Genomic DNA, 19,111 nt, shown 5'->3' on the forward strand with positions numbered 1-19,111 from the left:
GAAGGATGAGGGGTCTAGCCACCAGCATAGTTCCTGCTTCATTTCCTGTAAAATCTCCACTTTGGTCCCATTGGGAACAGAGGCCTCACTGCAGAAACCATATATGAAATGTTAGTGAACACTCAAGAATTGCTGCAGCTATGTGGCCCAAAATGACAAGTACTTCCCTGGCCATTGATTGATCTGTGTTTTAACAGTCTGTACACAAGGGACCTGACCGAGTGTTCACTTGATCTGATGGAAAGAAAGCTCTTTCTTGTAGAGAACATATAAATGCTCCAATCAAACTGATTTTCTGGGAGGAACTTAAGAGTCCATTTCTTGAAATCCACCAGGAATCCCCAAAACTCAAGAAGCTGAATTGACTTCCTTTGAAGTCACTATCACAAACCTATTGTTGAGATAAGGGAAGACTTGGATGCCCTGTTGCCAAAGATGTGCTGCTACTACAGCGAGGCACTTGGTGATGACCCTCGGTCCTGTTGACAGGCTGAAAGGGAATACTCTGTTTTGGTAGTGAGAGACGTCCACCGCATAGTGCAGATAATGTCAATAGGAGGGAGGGATGGATGGGAATATGAGCATGTGTCCTTCAGATCCAGAGCACACATCCACTCCTCACCCTAGATTAAGGGGAGAATTGTGCGGAGGGAATTCATTTTGAATTTCTTCCAGGAGTATATTCGTTTAGACTTCATAAATCCAGGATGCATTTCAACCCCTGGTTTTCCTGGGAATAAGGAAACAGCAGGAGTAGAATCGCGTGGACATCAATGCTCAAACTACTAGCTCTCAATCAGGGCATCTGGCATTCTCAGATGGAAGCCGATGAGGTTCATGCCTTGGCATCAAATGCTTAATAAATAGATTGAACAAGATGGGGTGTACACTGTGGTGTCTAAGATTGGCTGAAAGCATGAGAAACTACCTTCACTGGGTGGAAGGAGAGGCTTTAGTTCTTTTATGCAATTGTGTAAGTATTCAACCATTCCCCCTCTGATGTCACTGAGGACTGTGACGGACGTTAAACGGCGCCAGAACACCAGGTGCCTGCGCACAGGGATGCCATACACCATCACCAGCGGGCTCCCTGAAATAACTAACAGTGATGAGAAAGACAGAAAAAAAGAAAAAAAGGTGAAAGAATCCATCTGGAACTGAGAGGGGAGGGGCGGTGTGTGATCCTTGATTGGGAGACCCGCCCCCCCCCTGATGTCACTGAGGACTGTGACGGACGTTAAACGGCGCCATAACACCAGGCGTCACGCGCTGAAGGGGCACTCCCCTTTGTGCTTCCCTTCGTGCATCCCGTAGTGTTAGCCATTCCCCATGTTCTTTTATATCCCTTGTTAACAATCCCCATATTTAAATGTTTAATGTATTTGACAAAGGTAACGCATAAGTTCCTGCAAATTTTGTTTAAATGTAAACCGATGTGATATGTAAAATCGAGCACCGGTATATAAAAGTAAATAAATAAAATAAATAAAATAAATGTAAAATTGGTGAGCAGAAATCCATGCATTAAGCATGGAGCTTTGAAATACCTTTTTTTTCCTAAACTGTCTGGCAGCCTGGGATCCATCTGGTAGATTTTTATTTGAAAATATTTTTTTCTTTGCTCTTTTAAACCTTGACTCTACTATGACTGATTGATGAAGTAGTTGTAACTATTCCAAACCCCAGGGATTTTTGCACTCTGTATTTGAGGTCCAGTTTCCTTGAAACTGAGGCACAGGAAATGGGATTCTCCCACATTCTTGCAGGGTATTATGGATTGGAATGGCTGCTGAAAACTTTTGTGTGAGGATTCTTGGCACATTAACTCTGAGTGTTTTGCCCAACTTGTCCCGAAATCCAGTAAGGACTAAATGTGTGCGTGTATGTGTGCAGGGTGAGGGGAATTGGAGGGGATTCCTGTCAAACTTTCTTTGCAGCCTAGAGGTGATGGAACACTAATCCAGGACCCAGTGTTGAAGAAGGTGATTAAGGAGTCCTTGGTCGTTTCAGACGGGTATACTCCTGGTGCACATCTTCTGATTGGCTGGGCTCCGCTGCAAGTGAATGCTGTGGGCTAGAACTGCTTCACAGGGGTTCTGATGGCATATCCGTATGAATTGGGGATACTAGGACTCCTTCTCGAGGGAGTACATCTAATATTCTGGACAAGAGGTTGGAAAGTACCTCTCTTATTCTTAGCTACTAGAGAGGTAAAGAAATCCTTCACTAATTTTGCCACCTGCTCAAAGGGCTGACATGTCCTCTTCTGATTACTAGAATGGAATCTTGCACATCTTCTGTACTCTGTTCAATTTATATTGGGACTTGATTAGATGCGAGTGGCACCAGTGAACAAATAGGGTCTGGCGTCCCCAGCTGTAGCCCTTGTTCCAATAACTTTGTTGGTAATTGTTGGGGCCGGTGAAGCTCATCTCCTTCTGCCCCTGAGAAAGCTCTTGACAGGTCCACGTATAGTTGCATTGACAGCTTTGCATTATGATGCAAAGGAGCAGCTTGTCCCTGAGCTCTATGTGGTGACAGTGTCAAGGATCAATGGATCGCATGGCCCAGGACTCAATGTGTTACAGACTTGTGCATCGACTGCACTGATGCACTGGAGAGTGGTGTGTCAGTTGCAATGACAGTGCAGTAACAAACTTCATGTCTGTCTATAATGGACATTTGTCTACCACATATACAATCTTTAAAGCTGCTCACAGTGGTCTTTCTTGCTGGACCATCCTGAAGGCAATTTTTTTTTTTTACTATAGCACTGAAACATAGGGGCAGATTTTAAAACATGCACGGGCGTAGATTTGTTCACGCAACCCGGCACGAACAAATCTACGCCCGATTTTATAACATGCGGGCACTGCCCCCCAGCCCTAACTAAATCCCCCCCTACCTTTGTTGAGAAAGTTACGCCTGCCCAAGGCAGGCGTAACTTGCGTGCACCGGCTGGCTATGCCCCGACACAGGCCGCTGTGTCGGGGCACTCGGCCACGTCCCTGGACCGCAGCTACGCTCGCGGCCCCGCCCCGGACCGCCCATTTTTCAAAGCCCCAGGACATATGCGTGTCCCGGGCTTGTGCGCACCACCGAGCCTATGCAAGATAGGCTCAGCGCGCGCAGGGGGAGGCAGGGGTAGCGTGCGTATCTTATGCACGCAACCCTTTGAAAATCTACCCATACTGTTTGGGGGCTGCTGAGGCAAATTTTTAAAAAAACTGTAATTATAGTAACAAAGAAAACAATTACAGATAGGATACATATCCATGATGGTGCTTGGATGAAAAAAAAAGACTTAGGGGGCTCATAAGGCAATGCCCATGCGGGACTTCCTACACATGCTCAGTAGAGCAAAAGCTCTTTGAGCTTGGAAAGAAGGGTCCATTTGGTACTAAGTCATCCACATGTCATGGCTAATTCAGCCTTCATTATCGATGGAGAATATTACTGAATACGGTACTGCCACACAGGCTAAATATAACAAGCGACTAGAGTGTTTAGTAATAAGATATTGTCTATGACTGGTGTAATGGTTCTATAATAAGATTTTGGTTTACATTCGCTTCTGGAGGTTGGTACATTTCTGGATTAAGACTAGATGTTTCAATGGTATAAGAATGTTGGTTTATAACTGGTTGCTGCAGACCATATGATTACTTATTTAAAAGCTTTTATATTCTGCCCTACCTAAATAAATAGTGCAGGAAAATCAGTTTGATTGGAGCATTTATATGTTCTCTACAAGGAAGAGCTTTCTTTCCATCAGATCAAGAGAACACTCTGTCAGGTCAGTTGTGTACAGACTGTTAAAACACAGATCAGTCAATGACCAGGGAAGTACTTGTCATTTTGGGCTACACAACTGCAGCAATTCTCGTGTGTTCACTAACATTTCATATATGTTTCTGCAGTGAGGCCTCTGTTCCCAATGGGACCAACGTGGAGATTTTACAGGAAATGAAGCAGGAACTCTTTTACATTCAACAAGAGCACACAAGACAAAACACAAGCAACTAAAAACTTAACATACCTTAATAAAACTACTACTGGATTATAGAAAATAAAGTGTGTAAATTGTGAACTCACATACTGTGAGATCATCTCAATCTGGTCTATTTGATGTTCCGTCTTTACGGGCTGAACAACTTACGGGCTCAAACTACTGGAAAAACTTACCTGAACAATTGCATTTAATAATTTGCACCAAGACCTTTGGAAAGCAATTTAAAAAAGTGTTCCAACTAAATTTCAGGTCTGCTGCATCAGCAATGTAATAGAGATGCAGAATTGGCTGAAAAGGTTAAGCATGTGCATGTCAGTCATGTAATAAGCTTTCTTTGTAGTCTAAACATTTTAGCAGGTATGCAAGACAAGCTGTTTAGTTTAATGCTGTCTTTTAGTGTTTGCCATTAATTCTTTATTAGATTTAAATCATATTTACAAAGAAACATGGAATAAACGGAAATATGAAATATATACCAATACATCAACTGGTACAAATATAGAAGAAAAAGAAAAAAAAAACACATTGTCTGATATAGTCCACATTATTGGAGCTGCCAACAGGTTTATCCAACAAAAAAGTTTCCAAATGTAATGGATCTACAAATACAAACTTATTTCTCTGATAAGTAAAGCAGAGTTACTTACCTGTAACAGGTGTTCTCTCAGGACAGCAGGATGTTAGTCCTCACAGATGGGTGACATCATCAGATGGAGCCCTGTCACGGAACACTTTTGTCAAAGTTTCTAGAACTTTGACTGGCACACTGAACATGCCCAGCATGCCACTAACCCTGTGGCCACATGGGGTCCCCCTTCAGTTTCATTTCAAAGCAGAGAAGAATATGAAAAATAAAATAACAAAACGCAGGCGAACCCAACTCAGCGGGGTGGCGGGCGGGTTTCGTGAGGACTAACATCCTGCTGTCCTGGGAGAACACCTGTTACAGGTAAGCAACTCTGCTTTTTCTGGGGACAAGCAGGATGGTAGTCCTCACAGATGGGTGAATACCATGCTGCAGGCTGCCCCCGGAACACCCTTGGCCAACAAGCACCCAATAACGTGCAACAGGCACAACAAAAGGGGTGCTGTTGGCAACGGGGGTAGTCTGAACCACATATTAGGCCCTAGGCAGGGAGAGTTGGGTTCTCACACTGTAAATAAGATATGGAGCACAGACTGGTCAAAGACACTGTCCTGTCGACCATCCTTATCTAGGCAGTAACGGGCTGTGAAGATGTGGAGGGAACTCCACGTCGCGTCCTTGCAAATTTCACAATAGGGACAGCCCGGAAGTGCGCCACTGATGCTGCCATGGCCCTTACTGAGTGCGCTTTCACTCGGCCCTCGAGCAGAAGGCCTACTTGCTGGTAGCAGAAAGCAATACAGTCTGCCAGCCAATTGGAGAGGGTCTGCTTGCCCATTGCAACTGTAAGTTTATTTTTGTCAAAGGAGAAAAAGAGTTGGGTGGACTGCCTGTGGGCTGCAGTGCGCTCTAAATAAAAAGCGAGAGCACAATTGCAGTCCATGGCATGCAGAGCCCACTCACCTGGATGAGAGTGTGGCCTCGGGAAAAAAGTGGGCAATATGATAGACTGATTTAGATGGAGGGGGCAGTCACTACCTTAGGCAGGAACTTAGGGTGGGTGTGTGGCACCACCCTGTCGTGGAAGAACCTTGTGTAAGGTGGATGGTCACTAGGGCCTGCAGCTCACTGACTCTGCGAGCAGAAGTAATTGCCACTAGGAAGATGACCTTCCAGGTGAGATACTTGAACTCGCAGGAGTGCAGGGGCTCAAACGGAGGTCGCATGAGCCATGCCAGCACTACGTCGAGATCCCAGGCCACAACAGGAGGATGCAGGGGAGGCTTTGGTTGTAGTAAGCCTCTCATGAAGCGCACCACTAAGGGCTGCACCGAGACTGGAATGTCGCCACTCCATGGTGGCAGGAGCTGATGGCACTCAGATTACCCCAGATTGAGGTGGTCTGTAGTCCAGAGAGAGGCGCCAGAGGTAGTCTAGAAGCCTAGGTGTGGGGCAAGTGAAAGGGTCAAGACCCTCCTCCGTGCACCAAGACGAGAATCTCCTCCACTTTGCTTGGTAGGACTTCCACATGGAAGGCTTACGTGAAGCTACGAGGACTTGCGAGACATTGTCTGAAAAGTGAAGGGAATTGCAGCACTAGCCTTTCAACATCCAGGCCATGAGGGTCAACGACCAGAGGTTCGGGTGGCATAAGCTGCCCTGATCCTGTGTGATGAGATTGGGTGAGGTGCCCAGGCAAATGGGCTCCTGGAGAGACAGGTCGTTGAGAATTGGATACTAGACCTGATGCGGCCAATGCGGGGCTATGAGGATCATGGAGCCTCGGTCCTGCTGTAGCTTCACGAGAGTCTTGTTTATTAGCAGAATCGGAGGGTATGCATATAGGAGGCCTGCATTCCAGGAGTGGGTGAAGGCATCCACTACTGGTCCCTTTCCTCCTTGTGCAGAGAGCAGAAGCAGTCCACCTTGTGGTTCTGTGGGGACGCGAAGAAATCTACGTCCGCTGACCCCACTGGTAGAAGATCCTTTCCGCCACTGAGGGGTTGAGGGACCACTCATGGGGGATGGAATGTCCGACTGAGGCGGTCTGCCACCACATTCTCAGAGCCTGCCAGGTAGATGGCTCGAAGGAGCATGGAACATGACAGGGCCCAGGCACAAATCTGCACCACCTCCTTGCAGAGGAGATAAGAGCCTGTGCCCCCCTGTTTGTTCACATACCACATTGCTACTTGGTTGTCCATCTGGATCAAGACGACCTTGTTGGACAAGCAGTCCTGGAATGCGTAGAGTGCATACCGCATCACTCAGAGTTCCAGAAAGTTTAACTGGTATCTCGCCTCGGGCTTCAACCACACTCCTTGCATGTGGAGGCCGTTGACATGGGCCCCCCAGCCTAGGTTGGAGGTATCCGTGGTCAGAATTATTTGATCAGCAGGGTGCTGAAAGGGTAGTCCCTTGCTGAGGTTGGATTCCTGCGCCCACCAGGCAAGGGAGAGCTGGAGAGGTTTGGTTATCCGGACGAGTGTGGAGAGTTCTTGAGAGGCTTGGTGCTACTGGGACTGTAGAGTCCATTTTGTGACCCTCATGGCCAGGCGAGCCATTGGGGTGACATGCACTGATGATGTCATGTGGCCCAGTAACTTCAGGAGCAGGCGGGCTGAGGCTGTCTGTCAGGAACAAATGGACCTGGCCAGCCCAGCCAAGGTGGCAATGCGTTCCCTGGGAAGAAACACTTTGGCTACCATGGTTTCCAGATTCTCCCCGATGAAGCTGAGTCGTTGGGACAGAGTCCGCTGGGATTTCAGGTAGTTTACAAGGAACCCTAGTGATTGGAGGAGTCATAATGTCATGCTCAGGGAGTGAAGTGCTCCCTCTCTCTCAGAACTCTTGATGAGCCAATCGTCCAGATATGGAAACACGTACACGCCCTTGCGACGCAAATGTGCTCCCACCACTGCCAGGCACTTTGTGAAGACTCAGGGAGCAGAGGCCAGTCCAAAGGGAAGAACTCCGTACTGGAAGTGCCGGTGGCCTACCATGAATTGCAGATATTTGCGATGAGGTGGAAAAATGGCAATGAGCGCGTAGGCGTCTTGTAGATCCAGTGAGCATAGCCAGTCCCCTTGATGTAGAAGCGGGAGTAGGGTGCCCAGGGATACCATTTTGAACCGCTCTCTTCGGAGGAGCTTGTTTAAGGCCCAGAGGTTGAGGATGGGATGGAGGCCGCTTGTTTTCTTTGGAATGAGAAAATATCGGGAGTAGAACCCCTGGCCTTGCTGAGCCTGGGGAACCGCTTCCACGGCTCTGGACCATAGCAGAGCTGAGAGTTCTAACTCGAGGGTTGGTGCATGTTCCAAGAAACTCCATGCCGGACAGGGTGGGGAGTCTGGAGGAACACTGAGAAGATTGAGGCGGTAACCCCGTTGTTCGATGGACAGTACCCATCAGTCGGTGGTAACTGGGGAGCAGTGGTTCAGAAATAGGCAGAGACGACCCCCCACGGGCGGGTCAGATAGTGCGGGCGAAGGGGATAGGTTTCTGCTCTCTGAGTGCCTGTCAAAAGCCAGCTGCAGGGCTTGGCTGAGGGGCTGGCTAAGCCCTAGGTGCCCTTTGTTGGTGAGGGTGACCTCTCTGGGTGGACCGAGCTGGACGAGCATGGGAGGTTGGAGGATAGTATCTCTATTGCCTGTAAAACTACTTTCTAGAATCCCTACGTGGACCTCTATGGGCTGCCGAAAAGGGGTCAGAGGTGGTGGTAGACAACTGACACAGGGTTTCAAGGTGGTCCTTGAGTTGGGCCACTGTGTCTCGGATTTTGTCCCCAAAACGTTTTTCCCTTGTACAGGGGAGGTCGGCCAGTTTGTCTTGGACCTCCGGACGAAGGTCGGAGTCTTTTAGCCAGGCCCAGCGTCTGGCACTAATGACTGCTGCTGATACCCTTGACGCCGTCTCAAAGACGTCATAGGCCGCTCTCACCTCATGTTTCCTGACTTCCAGTCCTTTTTGGAGGATGGATTTTAGGCCTTCCTGAAATTGTTGTGGGAGGGTCTCAGTGTACTCCTGGACCTGTTTCCAGAGGTTCCGGTTGTACTGGTTCATGTACAACTGGCTCGCTGCTATGCGAGCGATAAGCATGGAACCCTGGAAAACAACTCAGAGCGTCTAAGGCTCTATGGTCCTTTCCTGGAGGGGCAGAGGAGTGAGGGTGGCTTTTTTTGGCCTTTTCTGGGCCGATTCGACCACTACCGACTGGTGTGGCAACTGGCTATTTTGAAAACCTAGGGCCTGTTGGTCTAAGTAGGTGGCATCCGTTTTTCTATTGACTGGAGCCACAGAACTTGGGTGTTCCCAGGGCAGGTGAAGGAGGTCCAGGAGAACCTCATGGACCAGGACTGCCATCACTTCCTTAGGAGCATCCACAAATTGGAGGTCCTCTAACATCTTGTGGCGTGCATCCTCTTCGGTCAGAAGCTGGAAAGGAATGGGCTCTGCCATCGCCCAGACAAAGCTCGTGAAGGATAAGTCCTCTGGAGGCGAGCGCTGTCTCTCATCTGGCAGGGAAGGTTCCGACAGGATGTCCTTGGAGGCCTCCGAGGAATGCTCAGAGGCGGCCTTCTTCCCATGGGGTGGAGGGGGCTTCCTCCTCACCAGAAAACTGCCTGGGCCGAGGAGGAAGGACAAGACCCAGAGTATGGGGCGCGGGCACTGATGGTCGGTGAAGTGGAACCCACAGCAGTGGCGCCGGCATCGAGGGTGTTGGGACCTGCGATGGACGCCGGGGCACCGGGAGTCCTGATGGCCTGGGGACAGGATCTGGCATCGGCGGTACCGCCTGTGGAGATGGGCGAAGGGCTATATCTTCCTCCTCTGAGGAGCCCGGAATCAGGATCGAGACAGGGGGAGGCACGTGGTGGACAAGGTACCGGGGCAGCCGCCGGCACGGGCTGCATCAGTAAGGCACCGAACAGCACATCCAGCCTTTCCAGTAGAGGTGCCAACATGGAGGGTGCCAGTTCTGATGCCGTTATGGGGCCGGTGTCGGTGGCTGCTGGAGACACCGAAGGGCATTTAGCATTGCCTGTTGAACCATGAGGTCCAACTTCTCTCTGAATGCGGGTGCAGAGAAGACAGACCCTGGAGTAGGAGGCAGGCTGGGCGTCACCAGAGTGTCCACGGGGGTCCACGGAGGCTCAGTGCATGGCACCGATATAATGGGATAAAAAAAAAAAAAAAAAGATGCATTCCACTCATTTTGATATATTTAAACAATTGTATTTAAATGCAATTTTTTAAAATCATCATCATCATCATCAAAAGTCAGGTTTAAAAAACTGCAGCACATGCTGGATTTGCAAATATAACTATAGCACATATACAAAAGATCCCTTTACTAACATAGTATGAAACTGTCTGCCTGTCAGTTTGCTCCACTTCTTAAAATTCCCATACATTCTTTTTCATTCATGAGATAACTGGCAAGTCCTGCATCGTAGAGTTATGTTACTGCATGAAGATGTAAACATTTTGTTACAAAACTCTTGAGTCATTCCATTAAAGATGGAAGGGGTATAGGAAATCACCATCTTTGACCTCCTAACAATGCCACCTCTGCTCTACGGTGCCTTCTACAAGTACTACAAAGAAAAGGAAAGCACCACGATTTTCTTATGCGCGGTATGTTCTCTCAGTTTCTGAAAGGGGAATTCACTGTATGTAAATGGCTACAATCAATGACATATGTCCAGGATTTTCTGTGGCAACATGCTATTTGTAGCATTTTTTCTGCTCCATGCCAGGCCTGGGGCTGACTCAACTGGTCAGCAGGCTCTCAAGAGAACTGCCATCATTTCAGAGCTTTCTGGTGCCACGTGCACAACAAGTGCTGATCCTGTACCTTTCATGAGGAAATTCTCCTCTGCCCTATACAAGGTGAGCCAAACTCTGTGTCCCTCTTATATTAGCAGCTTTGATTAGGTAGAATGTTTGGTATTTTTCTTCTTGAATTCTCTCTATACCCAGAATGGGAAAGGGTAGTCCACATATGAGAAGGAGCATTGTTGTTTTTTTTTAATATCCTCCCTCCCTTCAGCTTACTCTAATGCACCAATTATCTGTCCTTCTCTTTGAATTCCTGTTTCAACTTTCTGCCGGCATTTTTTCCCATAGCATTCCTTTGTTTAAACTTCTGCAATATGCCCCAATGGTACCTTGCTACAACATCCTTCTTTGATTGAGATCTCAAACATCACACTATCCATGCCAGTATTTAGCTACTGGGGGCTACAGTCCTGTTGCTGGTCAGTTCCATACGTATACAGGTGTAGGAGTGGTGTTCTTGTTGACCTGGCACTGTCTGCTCAACTGGCATGAAACTTGGCAATTGCTATCCTTTCAAACATCAAAGCACAACATTCTACCTCCCATTATTTTGCCTCTGATAAGTGGTATCAGGCAGATGGATGGACACGGTCTCCCCATAAGGCATTCTCACTATATTTCATACAAGAATGCCCAAGAACTGAGTTCCTATCTGCAGCAGACATGGAAAGTCTCACATTTCCTTAGCTTTCCACACCTGCAGATCCCTCTGTGCTGCCTGTAGTAAAAGAGGAGCAGGACTGATGGACTGAAGACTCGGCTTTGGTCTTTCCAAATTCGATCACCACAGGTTTTCCTAGGAAACTGTATCCATTAACCAGAAGCAGGGCCTTCGTGGCCACCTCCATACCTGATATAAGGGAGACATAGCAAACATTATATTTATAAGAGCTCTTTTGTTATATAACTTCTTTTTCTTATTGCATGACAGTACTAGCAACATTATATATTGATGTCTAAAGTCTGGAGCCAAATTAAATTGTCTGGTTAACTGCATGAATGTTAGCAGTGCGTGCTGGGTTATAGACTGTAGTGTCAGCAATAAGCAATCTATTTTATGCAGCAGTTAGATTCCTGCAACTTAAAATTAAAGGCAAGATTCAAAGGTGGTATCCCACATGCTTTTGCAAGTTACTAGGCCAAACTCTCAGTTATGAATCAATAAAATTAGTTTATTTACATGACAAGAAAAATGGCATGCAACTATATATGTAATATAGGGATTCTTTGTGTAATAGATATATGCCCCTTCTTTTTATATAGAAATATGGCAGCCTAAACCAGGGTGCCAATCACAAAATGACAACAGTACAGGGCCAATGGGAAATGAATTCAAGTAAGGACACTGAATTTGTCAGATGCCAATGAACAAATTAGAACACCAATTAGTGCAACTGAGATGACGGTTTCTGTTTTGATGCAGATACCTGTCAAGCAGGAGCTGGACTACCAACTCTTTCCATATATGCTACTGAACAGCTGTAAAGGCGGTAATGATTTTTACCAATAACAAAGCACGCCAGATTTGAACCAAAGGTTTGTAGTCGACAAGATCAGTCTCCCATATAATGTTCATGCAGGGTCAGCTCAGACTTACTTGGAAGCATTACAGCAGAGGTGTACAACTCCAGATGAAGGCCACAAAAAAAAAAAGAAAAAAGTCTGCTGTTCATGGTAACCAAGAAGTTATAAAAAACATGTACAAACCTAGTCTGGTTTGTGGCCTTCAAGGATAATAATTGCAACCTCTGCATTAAAAGAATTCCTTTTTATCTGCAGGCCCACTGAGCACTGGTTTTGAGTACTGTACCTCCGTCTCCCTTTCTCAGACACTCACTTGGAAAGGTGATGAAGGCCTGGCCTCTCATGCGCCCAGTCAACATGCGGAACTGGATCGGGGGGCCATCTGCTTGCTGGAACCGGGCAAACAAAGAAATCAGTTCTCTCACTGTCATACGTGGGTGAAGATTTTTCAGATATAACACCTAAAATTAAAAAAAAACCGCACAAAGCCAGGTTACTTCTGCAGTGCACCAAACATCTAAGTCATGAATTAAACATGCTATAGCTCCCAAGTGGAGATTTAAGAAAAATCCAGTCAGCTGTGAAAATTGTAACTAGAGTTCAATGACAACTTGCAATAGATATGATAAGCTGCTTTCCTTCTGCAAATTTGCAAGTTTTCTCAATCAATTAAAACAGACGGGTTCAGTACTGTAGTTTTACATAAAATGTGGATAACACAATCTAATATCCTGGCACTATATAAGGTTTAGTACATTTTCTTCCAGTACAAAAGGAAACGCACAAAGTTTGTGAATAACTGTTCCCTGTACGTACCAGGATCAGTCCAGGATACCTGGGTTGTGACTCCGCACCAGTAGATGGAGACAGACTAAAACTTGTGGGCGGAGCATATATGCCCCTGTGCCAGTCACAGCCCCTCAGTCTTACTCTGTCTCCAGTAGGTGGGTGCAGGTCCGGTCACAGCCCTGTCGGGCCTGATTCTGGTTGTTAGTCAGGTTCGCTTTTTGGGTTTTATTTTCTATTAGGCCTATTTGGTTTTTTTTCTGTAAATTGGGTTTTTTGTTTAATTTGGTTAATTTTAGTCCCGGTTGCCCTGCCTCCCTGGGGAGTTGAGAGGTCCTGAGGGGACTACCCTCCCCAGGTGGAGGCCGCTGCTAGGGTTGAGGACCCGGCTGGACTAGTAGCAGCGTCAGGGGTGACACCGGGGAGCCCGGTTCACTCACCCCTGCAGGACAGAGGGCTTTTTCAGTACCAGGGACAGCGTTTTCTGTAAAAAAAAAAAAAAAAGTGTTTGACTTTTGTTTCTGTCGGCTCTCCGTTGCCTGGCGTTGCGCTCCGTCCCGTCCCGCTCGGGGGGGGGGGGGGGGGGGGGGGGGGGGGGGGGGGGCGTCGTCGGCAGGGGGGAGGTCGCCGATTTCGCCGCGGTGATTTTTTTCTTTTTCTTCAGCGCCCCTCAGTGTTTTTCGGCGCGTCCTTTGTTTTCCCGCGATTTTCTCGATGCCGCGCGGCTCGCAGTGCAGGGCCTGCGGCTCGGTGCGCGCGCGTCTCTCCCGGGACGGCCTTTGTTTGGCCTGCGTCCCGGGAGACGAGGGATCATCGGGGGCACCTCGGGGGACCCGTTCCCGGGTGGCACGATCGCCGTCGCAGGGGGGAGGGGCCCCTGACAGGCCTCCTGGTTCTTTCCCGGTTTCCGCGGGAGTGGCGGCCATTTTGTCCACCGGCCGGGTAGTCTCACGCGAAACGGTGGAGGCCTCGGTTTTGCCCCCTGAGCTCTCCCCGCAGTGGGGTGCGGCGGGGGAGGCCCCCTCGGAGGGGCCCCGGTCCCAGGGGACTTCGGAAATCGATTCTTCGGATTCGGGCGAGCTCTCAGAGGATTTAGCGCTTTGCTGCGCAAGGTGCTCCGATATAGGCGAAGCAAGCGCAGTCGGGGGGACGCCTCGCGCGCTCGGGTCCACCGGTCCCCGCCGAAGAAAAAGCCGGCCAGGAGGACGGCGAAGGTCGCCCAGGCCGCGGGCCGGAGCAAGCGGCTTCCGCGAGGGGTGCCGCAGGGCTCGGAGTCCGAAGAATCCGCCGAGGCGGACACGGAGGCCTCTGAGGAACCCCTGCCGGGAGCCGGGAAGGCAGCGTCAGATGGCTCTGCGCAGCTCGCTACGGGGAAAAGAGCACAGGCCGTCGATGGGGATGACCCCAAGGTGGTGCGTTTGTTCCTTAGGGAGGAGCTGTCGCCGCTTATCCCGGCCATTCTCCAGGAGCTGCGGATTGATGCCCCTCCGGTGGTGGTCCGCCAGGAGGCAAATATGGATCCTGTCCTGCTCGGGCTCACAGGGCCGGCGGTTGCTTTTCCTTTTTTCGTCCACGGATATCCTCTTCAAGGAATGGGATACTCCGGAGTTGGATTTGAAGGTCAGCAAGGCCATGGACAAGCCTTACCCTTTGCCGGAGGACGCGCTGGAGCTCCTCCGGCTCCCAAAAGTGGATTCGGCGGTGTCCGCTGTCACGAAGAGGTCTAACATCCCGGTCACGGGAGCGACAGCCCTCCGGGATATTCAAGACCGGAAGTTGGAGGTTCAACTCAAAAAGATTTTCGAGGTCTCTGTCCTAGGAGTGCGGGCCGCCATGTGCACGAATTTTGCTATGCGGGCTAGTCTGCGCTGGGCTCAAGTCCTTCAGGCGAATGCAGGTCTCTCTGCAGAGGAAGCTTCTCAAGCAGACAGGTTGGAGGCAGCCATTGCCTATGGGGCCGATGCGCTCCATCATCTGTAGCGCACCTCAGCTCACTCCATGGTGGCAGCGGTGTCGGCGCGTCGTCTTCTTTGGCTGCGCAACTGGGCAGCGGATGGCTCTTCCAAGGCTCACCTCGGGGCATTGCCATTTAAAGGGAAATTGCTATTTGGCAAGGAGTTAGATGATTTGTTGGTTTCCCTGGGTGAGAATCGAGCGTTTAAGCTGCCGGAGGATAGGGCCCGTCCGCGATCTTCCTTCTCAGGCAAAGCCCGGTTCCGGGGGCCCAGGAAGTCCAGACCGCAAAGATCCTCTGGATCCTCATATAGGTCGTCCTCCTCGCGGAACGCTCAGTGGCAGCAGTCCTTTCGGGGCAAGCGTTTTGGCCGGCAAGGAGGGGCTCCGTCGGGTGCGGGGGCCAAGCCTTCACAATGAAGTCCGGCCGGCCCATCCCTCCTCGTGGCCTCGGCACATTGTCCCAAACGTGGGGGCGCGTCTCTCCTTCTTTCTCGAGGAATGGGCCAGCATGACGTCGGATCAGTGGGTCCTCGACGTGATAAGACACGGCTACGAGTTAGACCAAGAAAGACGGCTCTTTCCGCCCCATTCTGGATCTGAAGGGAGTCATCAGATGCCTTCGGGTTCCTCATTTCAAGATGGAAACCATTCGTTCCGTGATCGCGTCAGTGCGCCCCGGCGAATTCCTGGCGTCCCTAGACCTCACAGAAGCATACCTTCATGTAGGCATCCATCTAGCTTTTCAGCGGTTCCTGCGGTTTTGCATTCTGCGCAGGCACTTCCAGTTCCGGGCGCTCCCGTTCGGCCTAGCGACAGCGCCTCGGACATTCACGAAAGTGATGGTGGTCGTGGCGGCGCAGTTGCGGCGGGAAGGCCTGCTGGTTCACCCTTACCTCGACGATTGGCTAATCCGAGCGAAGTCTCAGAGTCTGTGTCGGCAGGCGGTGACCAGGGGGTTACAGCTCTTGCAGTCCCTGGGCTGGGTGGTCAACTACAACAGAGTCATCTCGAACCTTCTCAGTCCTTGGAGTATCTTGGAGCCCTTTTCGACACGAAGCGAGGCAAGGTGATTCTCTCTCAGGAACGGATATGCAATCTGCAGTCTCAGGTGCTACGTCTTCTGTCGCTACACCGGCCACGAGTCTGCGATTACCTGACGGTTCTGGGGTCTATGGCATCCATTCTGGCGTTAGCCCCTTGGGCGTTCGCTCATCTACGACCGCTGCAGTCCTCATTGCTTTCCCGCTGGAAACCGGTTTCCAAGGATTTTTATCTACCTCTCCCTCTCGAGGGTCAGGCGCGAGCCAGCCTGAGCTGGTGGCGGGATTCCAAGCATCTCTCCTGTGGAGTGTCCATTCTGGTGCCCGACTGGACGGTGGTGACCACGGATGCCAGTCTTTCCGGCTGGGGGGCAGTGTGCCAAGGGAAGTCGGTTCAGGGTCTGTGGTCAGAGTCGCAGACCCGGTGGTCTATCAACCGGCTGGAGACCAGAACGGTCCGTCTGGCGCTGCATGCTTTTCTACCCCTAGTACGCGGACAGGCGGTCCGGGTATTGTCGGACAACGCTACCACCGTGGCTTACATCAATCGCCAGGGCGGGGCAAGAAGTCCTCTAGTGGCGGAGGAGGCGTGGCTCTTGATGCTCTGGGCAGAGCGGCATCTCAGCCATCTCGCTGCGTCCCACATTGCAGGAGTCGACAACGTCCAGGCGGATTTTCTCAGCCGTCACCGTCTGGATCCCGGAGAGTGGGAGCTGGCGGAAGAGGCGTTTCTCTTCATCTGCAAGACTTGGGGAACGCCCCACATGGATCTGATGGCCACGTGGCACAGCGCAAAGGCTCCGAGATTTTACAGTCGACGTCGCGAAAGGGGCGCAGAGGGAGTCAACGCGTTGGTGCTTCCCTGGCCGGCGGATGTGCTTCTGTATGTGTTCCCACCGTGGCCCATGATCGGCAAGATTCTGCGGCGCATAGACTTGCACCCGTCCAACGTGATCATGGTGGCGCCGGAGTGGCCGCGCCGTCCCTGGTTTGCGGACTTAGTCCAGTTGTCGGTGGCCGCCCCCCTTCGCCTTCAGGGGTTCGCGGGGCTTTCTTCGGCAGGGCCCCGTCTGTTTGGAGGATGCGGATCACTTCTGTCTCGCGGCATGGCTTTGAGAGGTACCGGTTGAAAAGAAAAGGCTACTCGGATGCGGTCGTTACTACGTTGCTGAGATCCCGAAAACAGTCTACTTCCCTGGCTTATGTTCGGGTCTGGGTAGTGTTTGAGGAATGGTGAGTGGAGCGGGGTCTGAATCCCACTTCCGCTTCTATTTCTGATATTTTGGCGTTTCTCCAGGCGGGGCTCGCCAAAGGTTTAGCGTGCAATTCCCTTCGGGTCCAAGTGGCGGCGCTTGGGTGCTTGCGAGGTGAGGTCCGGGGAGTCTCTCTGGCTCTCCACCCAGATATCTCCCGCTTTCTTAGGGGGGCTAAGCACCTCCGTCCTCCGTTGCGGCCCCTTGCCCGTCTTGGAACCTCAACTGGGTACTCTCAGCCTTATGCTCAGCGCCGTTTGAGCACCTGAAACGTTATACGCTCAAGGATCTCACGTTGAAGACCGTATTCCTGGTGGCGATTGCATCAGCCAGTCGTGTTTCAGAATTACAGGCGTTGTTCTGTAGGGAGCCCTTCTTGCGCATCTCCGATTCGGGGGTTTCCTTGCGGACGGTTCCCTCCTTCCTTCCTAAGGTCGTGTCGTCGTTCCATTTGAATCAGTCGATTGAACTTCCCGCTTTCATGTTTGGGGAGTCTTCGGACCCGAAAACGAAAGACTTGGGAAAACTAGATGTGCGGAGGTCCCTTCTTCGCTATCTAGAGGTTACTAATCCGTATCGGGTGACGGATCATCTGTTTGTGTTGACTTCGGGTCCAAAGAAAGGTGCTGCGGTGTCCCGCACGACAATTGCCCGTTGGCTCAAGGAAGCCATTGGTTCTGCGTATCTTCTGCGTGGAAAATCGCCGCCAGTGGGTCTTCGGGCTCATTTGACGCGGTCTCATGCTGCGTCTTGGGCGGAATCTTCTCAGGTGTCGCCTCAAGAGATTTGCAGGGCGGCTACCTGGAAGTCGTTGCATACCTTCTTTAAACATTACCGGTTGGATGTTCAGGCTACTGAAGCTGGGGGTTTTGGAGAGAGGGTACTCCGAGCGGGACTCTCTGCTTCCCACCCTCGGTAAGTTGGCTCTGGTACATCCCAGGTGTCCTGGACTGATCCTGGTACGTACAGGGAAAGGAAAATTAGTTTCTTACCTGATAATTTTCGTTCCTGTAGTACCAAGGATCAGTCCAGGATCCCGCCCACAGTGCTGCGCTATAGTAATGGAGAGTCCGCTCTTTATTGTTTCTTTCACTACGCTGACCCTTCTTGAGTTGCTCTCCCGGTTTGGGAGTCTACGCTGACCCTTCTTGAGTTGCTCTCCCGGTTTGGGAGTCTGGTTTCGGTAGGGGTGTTGGATTTCTTTCGTTTCCCTACCAAGTTTGTATGGTTAGTTATGGTTGCCTTTTTGGCTTTTGTCTACTTTGACATTACGTATGACTGAGGGGCTGTGACTGGCACAGGGGCATATATGCTCCGCCCACAAGTTTTAGTCTGTCTCCATCTACTGGTGCGGAGTCACAACCCAGGTGTCCTGGACTGATCCTTGTACTACAGGAACGAAAATTATCAGGTAAGAAACTAATTTTCCTTTTTGGGTCCACACTGTGTGAACATGGGTTCCTCTCTACAGACCAAACAGGGCCTCCTGGCCAGGGAAGCCAGGATGGTGGATGCCAAGACTTACAAACTAGGGCACGAACAAAGACAACATTTTCATATATTTAGGGAACGAAGTGGTATATAGTACATATAGTAAAAATGTTGTATGCAGGTTATTCTTTTTCAGTCAAGAATTGTGTCAAAGTCTAAGTGAAGTCTTGGATAGCAGTCAAAACAGATTTTGATCAAGATGCAGCACAGATATAGTTTTAGTATCAATTGTGAATGAGGAATGTTCTGTTCTTGACGAAGGGAATTCAGACTTGTTGGTATGGTGAAATTACGGTAGTTCTTACCTGATAATTTTCCTTTCCTCTAGGTCAGTCAGGCCAGTCTGTACAAGTGGGTTATGCACTCTTAACCACCAGATGGAGATGAGACAAACTGACTTGCTGAAGTCACCTTATATAGCACCATACCAGCATCAGCCTGCCAGTATTCCTGAAAAAGCCAACTGTGGACAACTGTATAACACATAACTGTAACAATAAAACATTTCCTGAACCCAAGAGTTATGTTTTCTCTTCCAGAAGACCAAAAAGCATTGGACTCAGAATAGGAACAAAGCATGAAAAACAAAGAGTCTCACACACCATGATCCTGCGCGATCAGG

General features: G+C 50.0%; 1 protein-coding gene across 2 annotated transcripts in view; it reads right to left on the minus strand.

The window, feature by feature from the left end:
• Positions 1–4,931: 4,931 nt before the first annotated feature.
• RBM41 (RNA binding motif protein 41) overlaps positions 4,932–19,111 on the minus strand; it is a 76,827-nt gene continuing 62,647 nt past the window's right edge. For both annotated transcript variants that reach the window (XM_029607353.1, XM_029607354.1), the window contains exons 7-8: positions 12,277–12,424; positions 4,932–11,289 (exon numbers count right to left, since the gene is read on the minus strand). In XM_029607353.1, coding sequence (XP_029463213.1) covers positions 11,123–11,289; positions 12,277–12,424 — 315 coding nt within the window. In that variant the 3' untranslated portion in view covers positions 4,932–11,122. The remainder of the gene's footprint in view (positions 11,290–12,276; positions 12,425–19,111) is intronic.

The sequence above is a fragment of the Rhinatrema bivittatum genome, chromosome 6 (genome assembly GCF_901001135.1).
Source record: "Rhinatrema bivittatum chromosome 6, aRhiBiv1.1, whole genome shotgun sequence".
NCBI lineage: Eukaryota > Metazoa > Chordata > Amphibia > Gymnophiona > Rhinatrematidae > Rhinatrema > Rhinatrema bivittatum.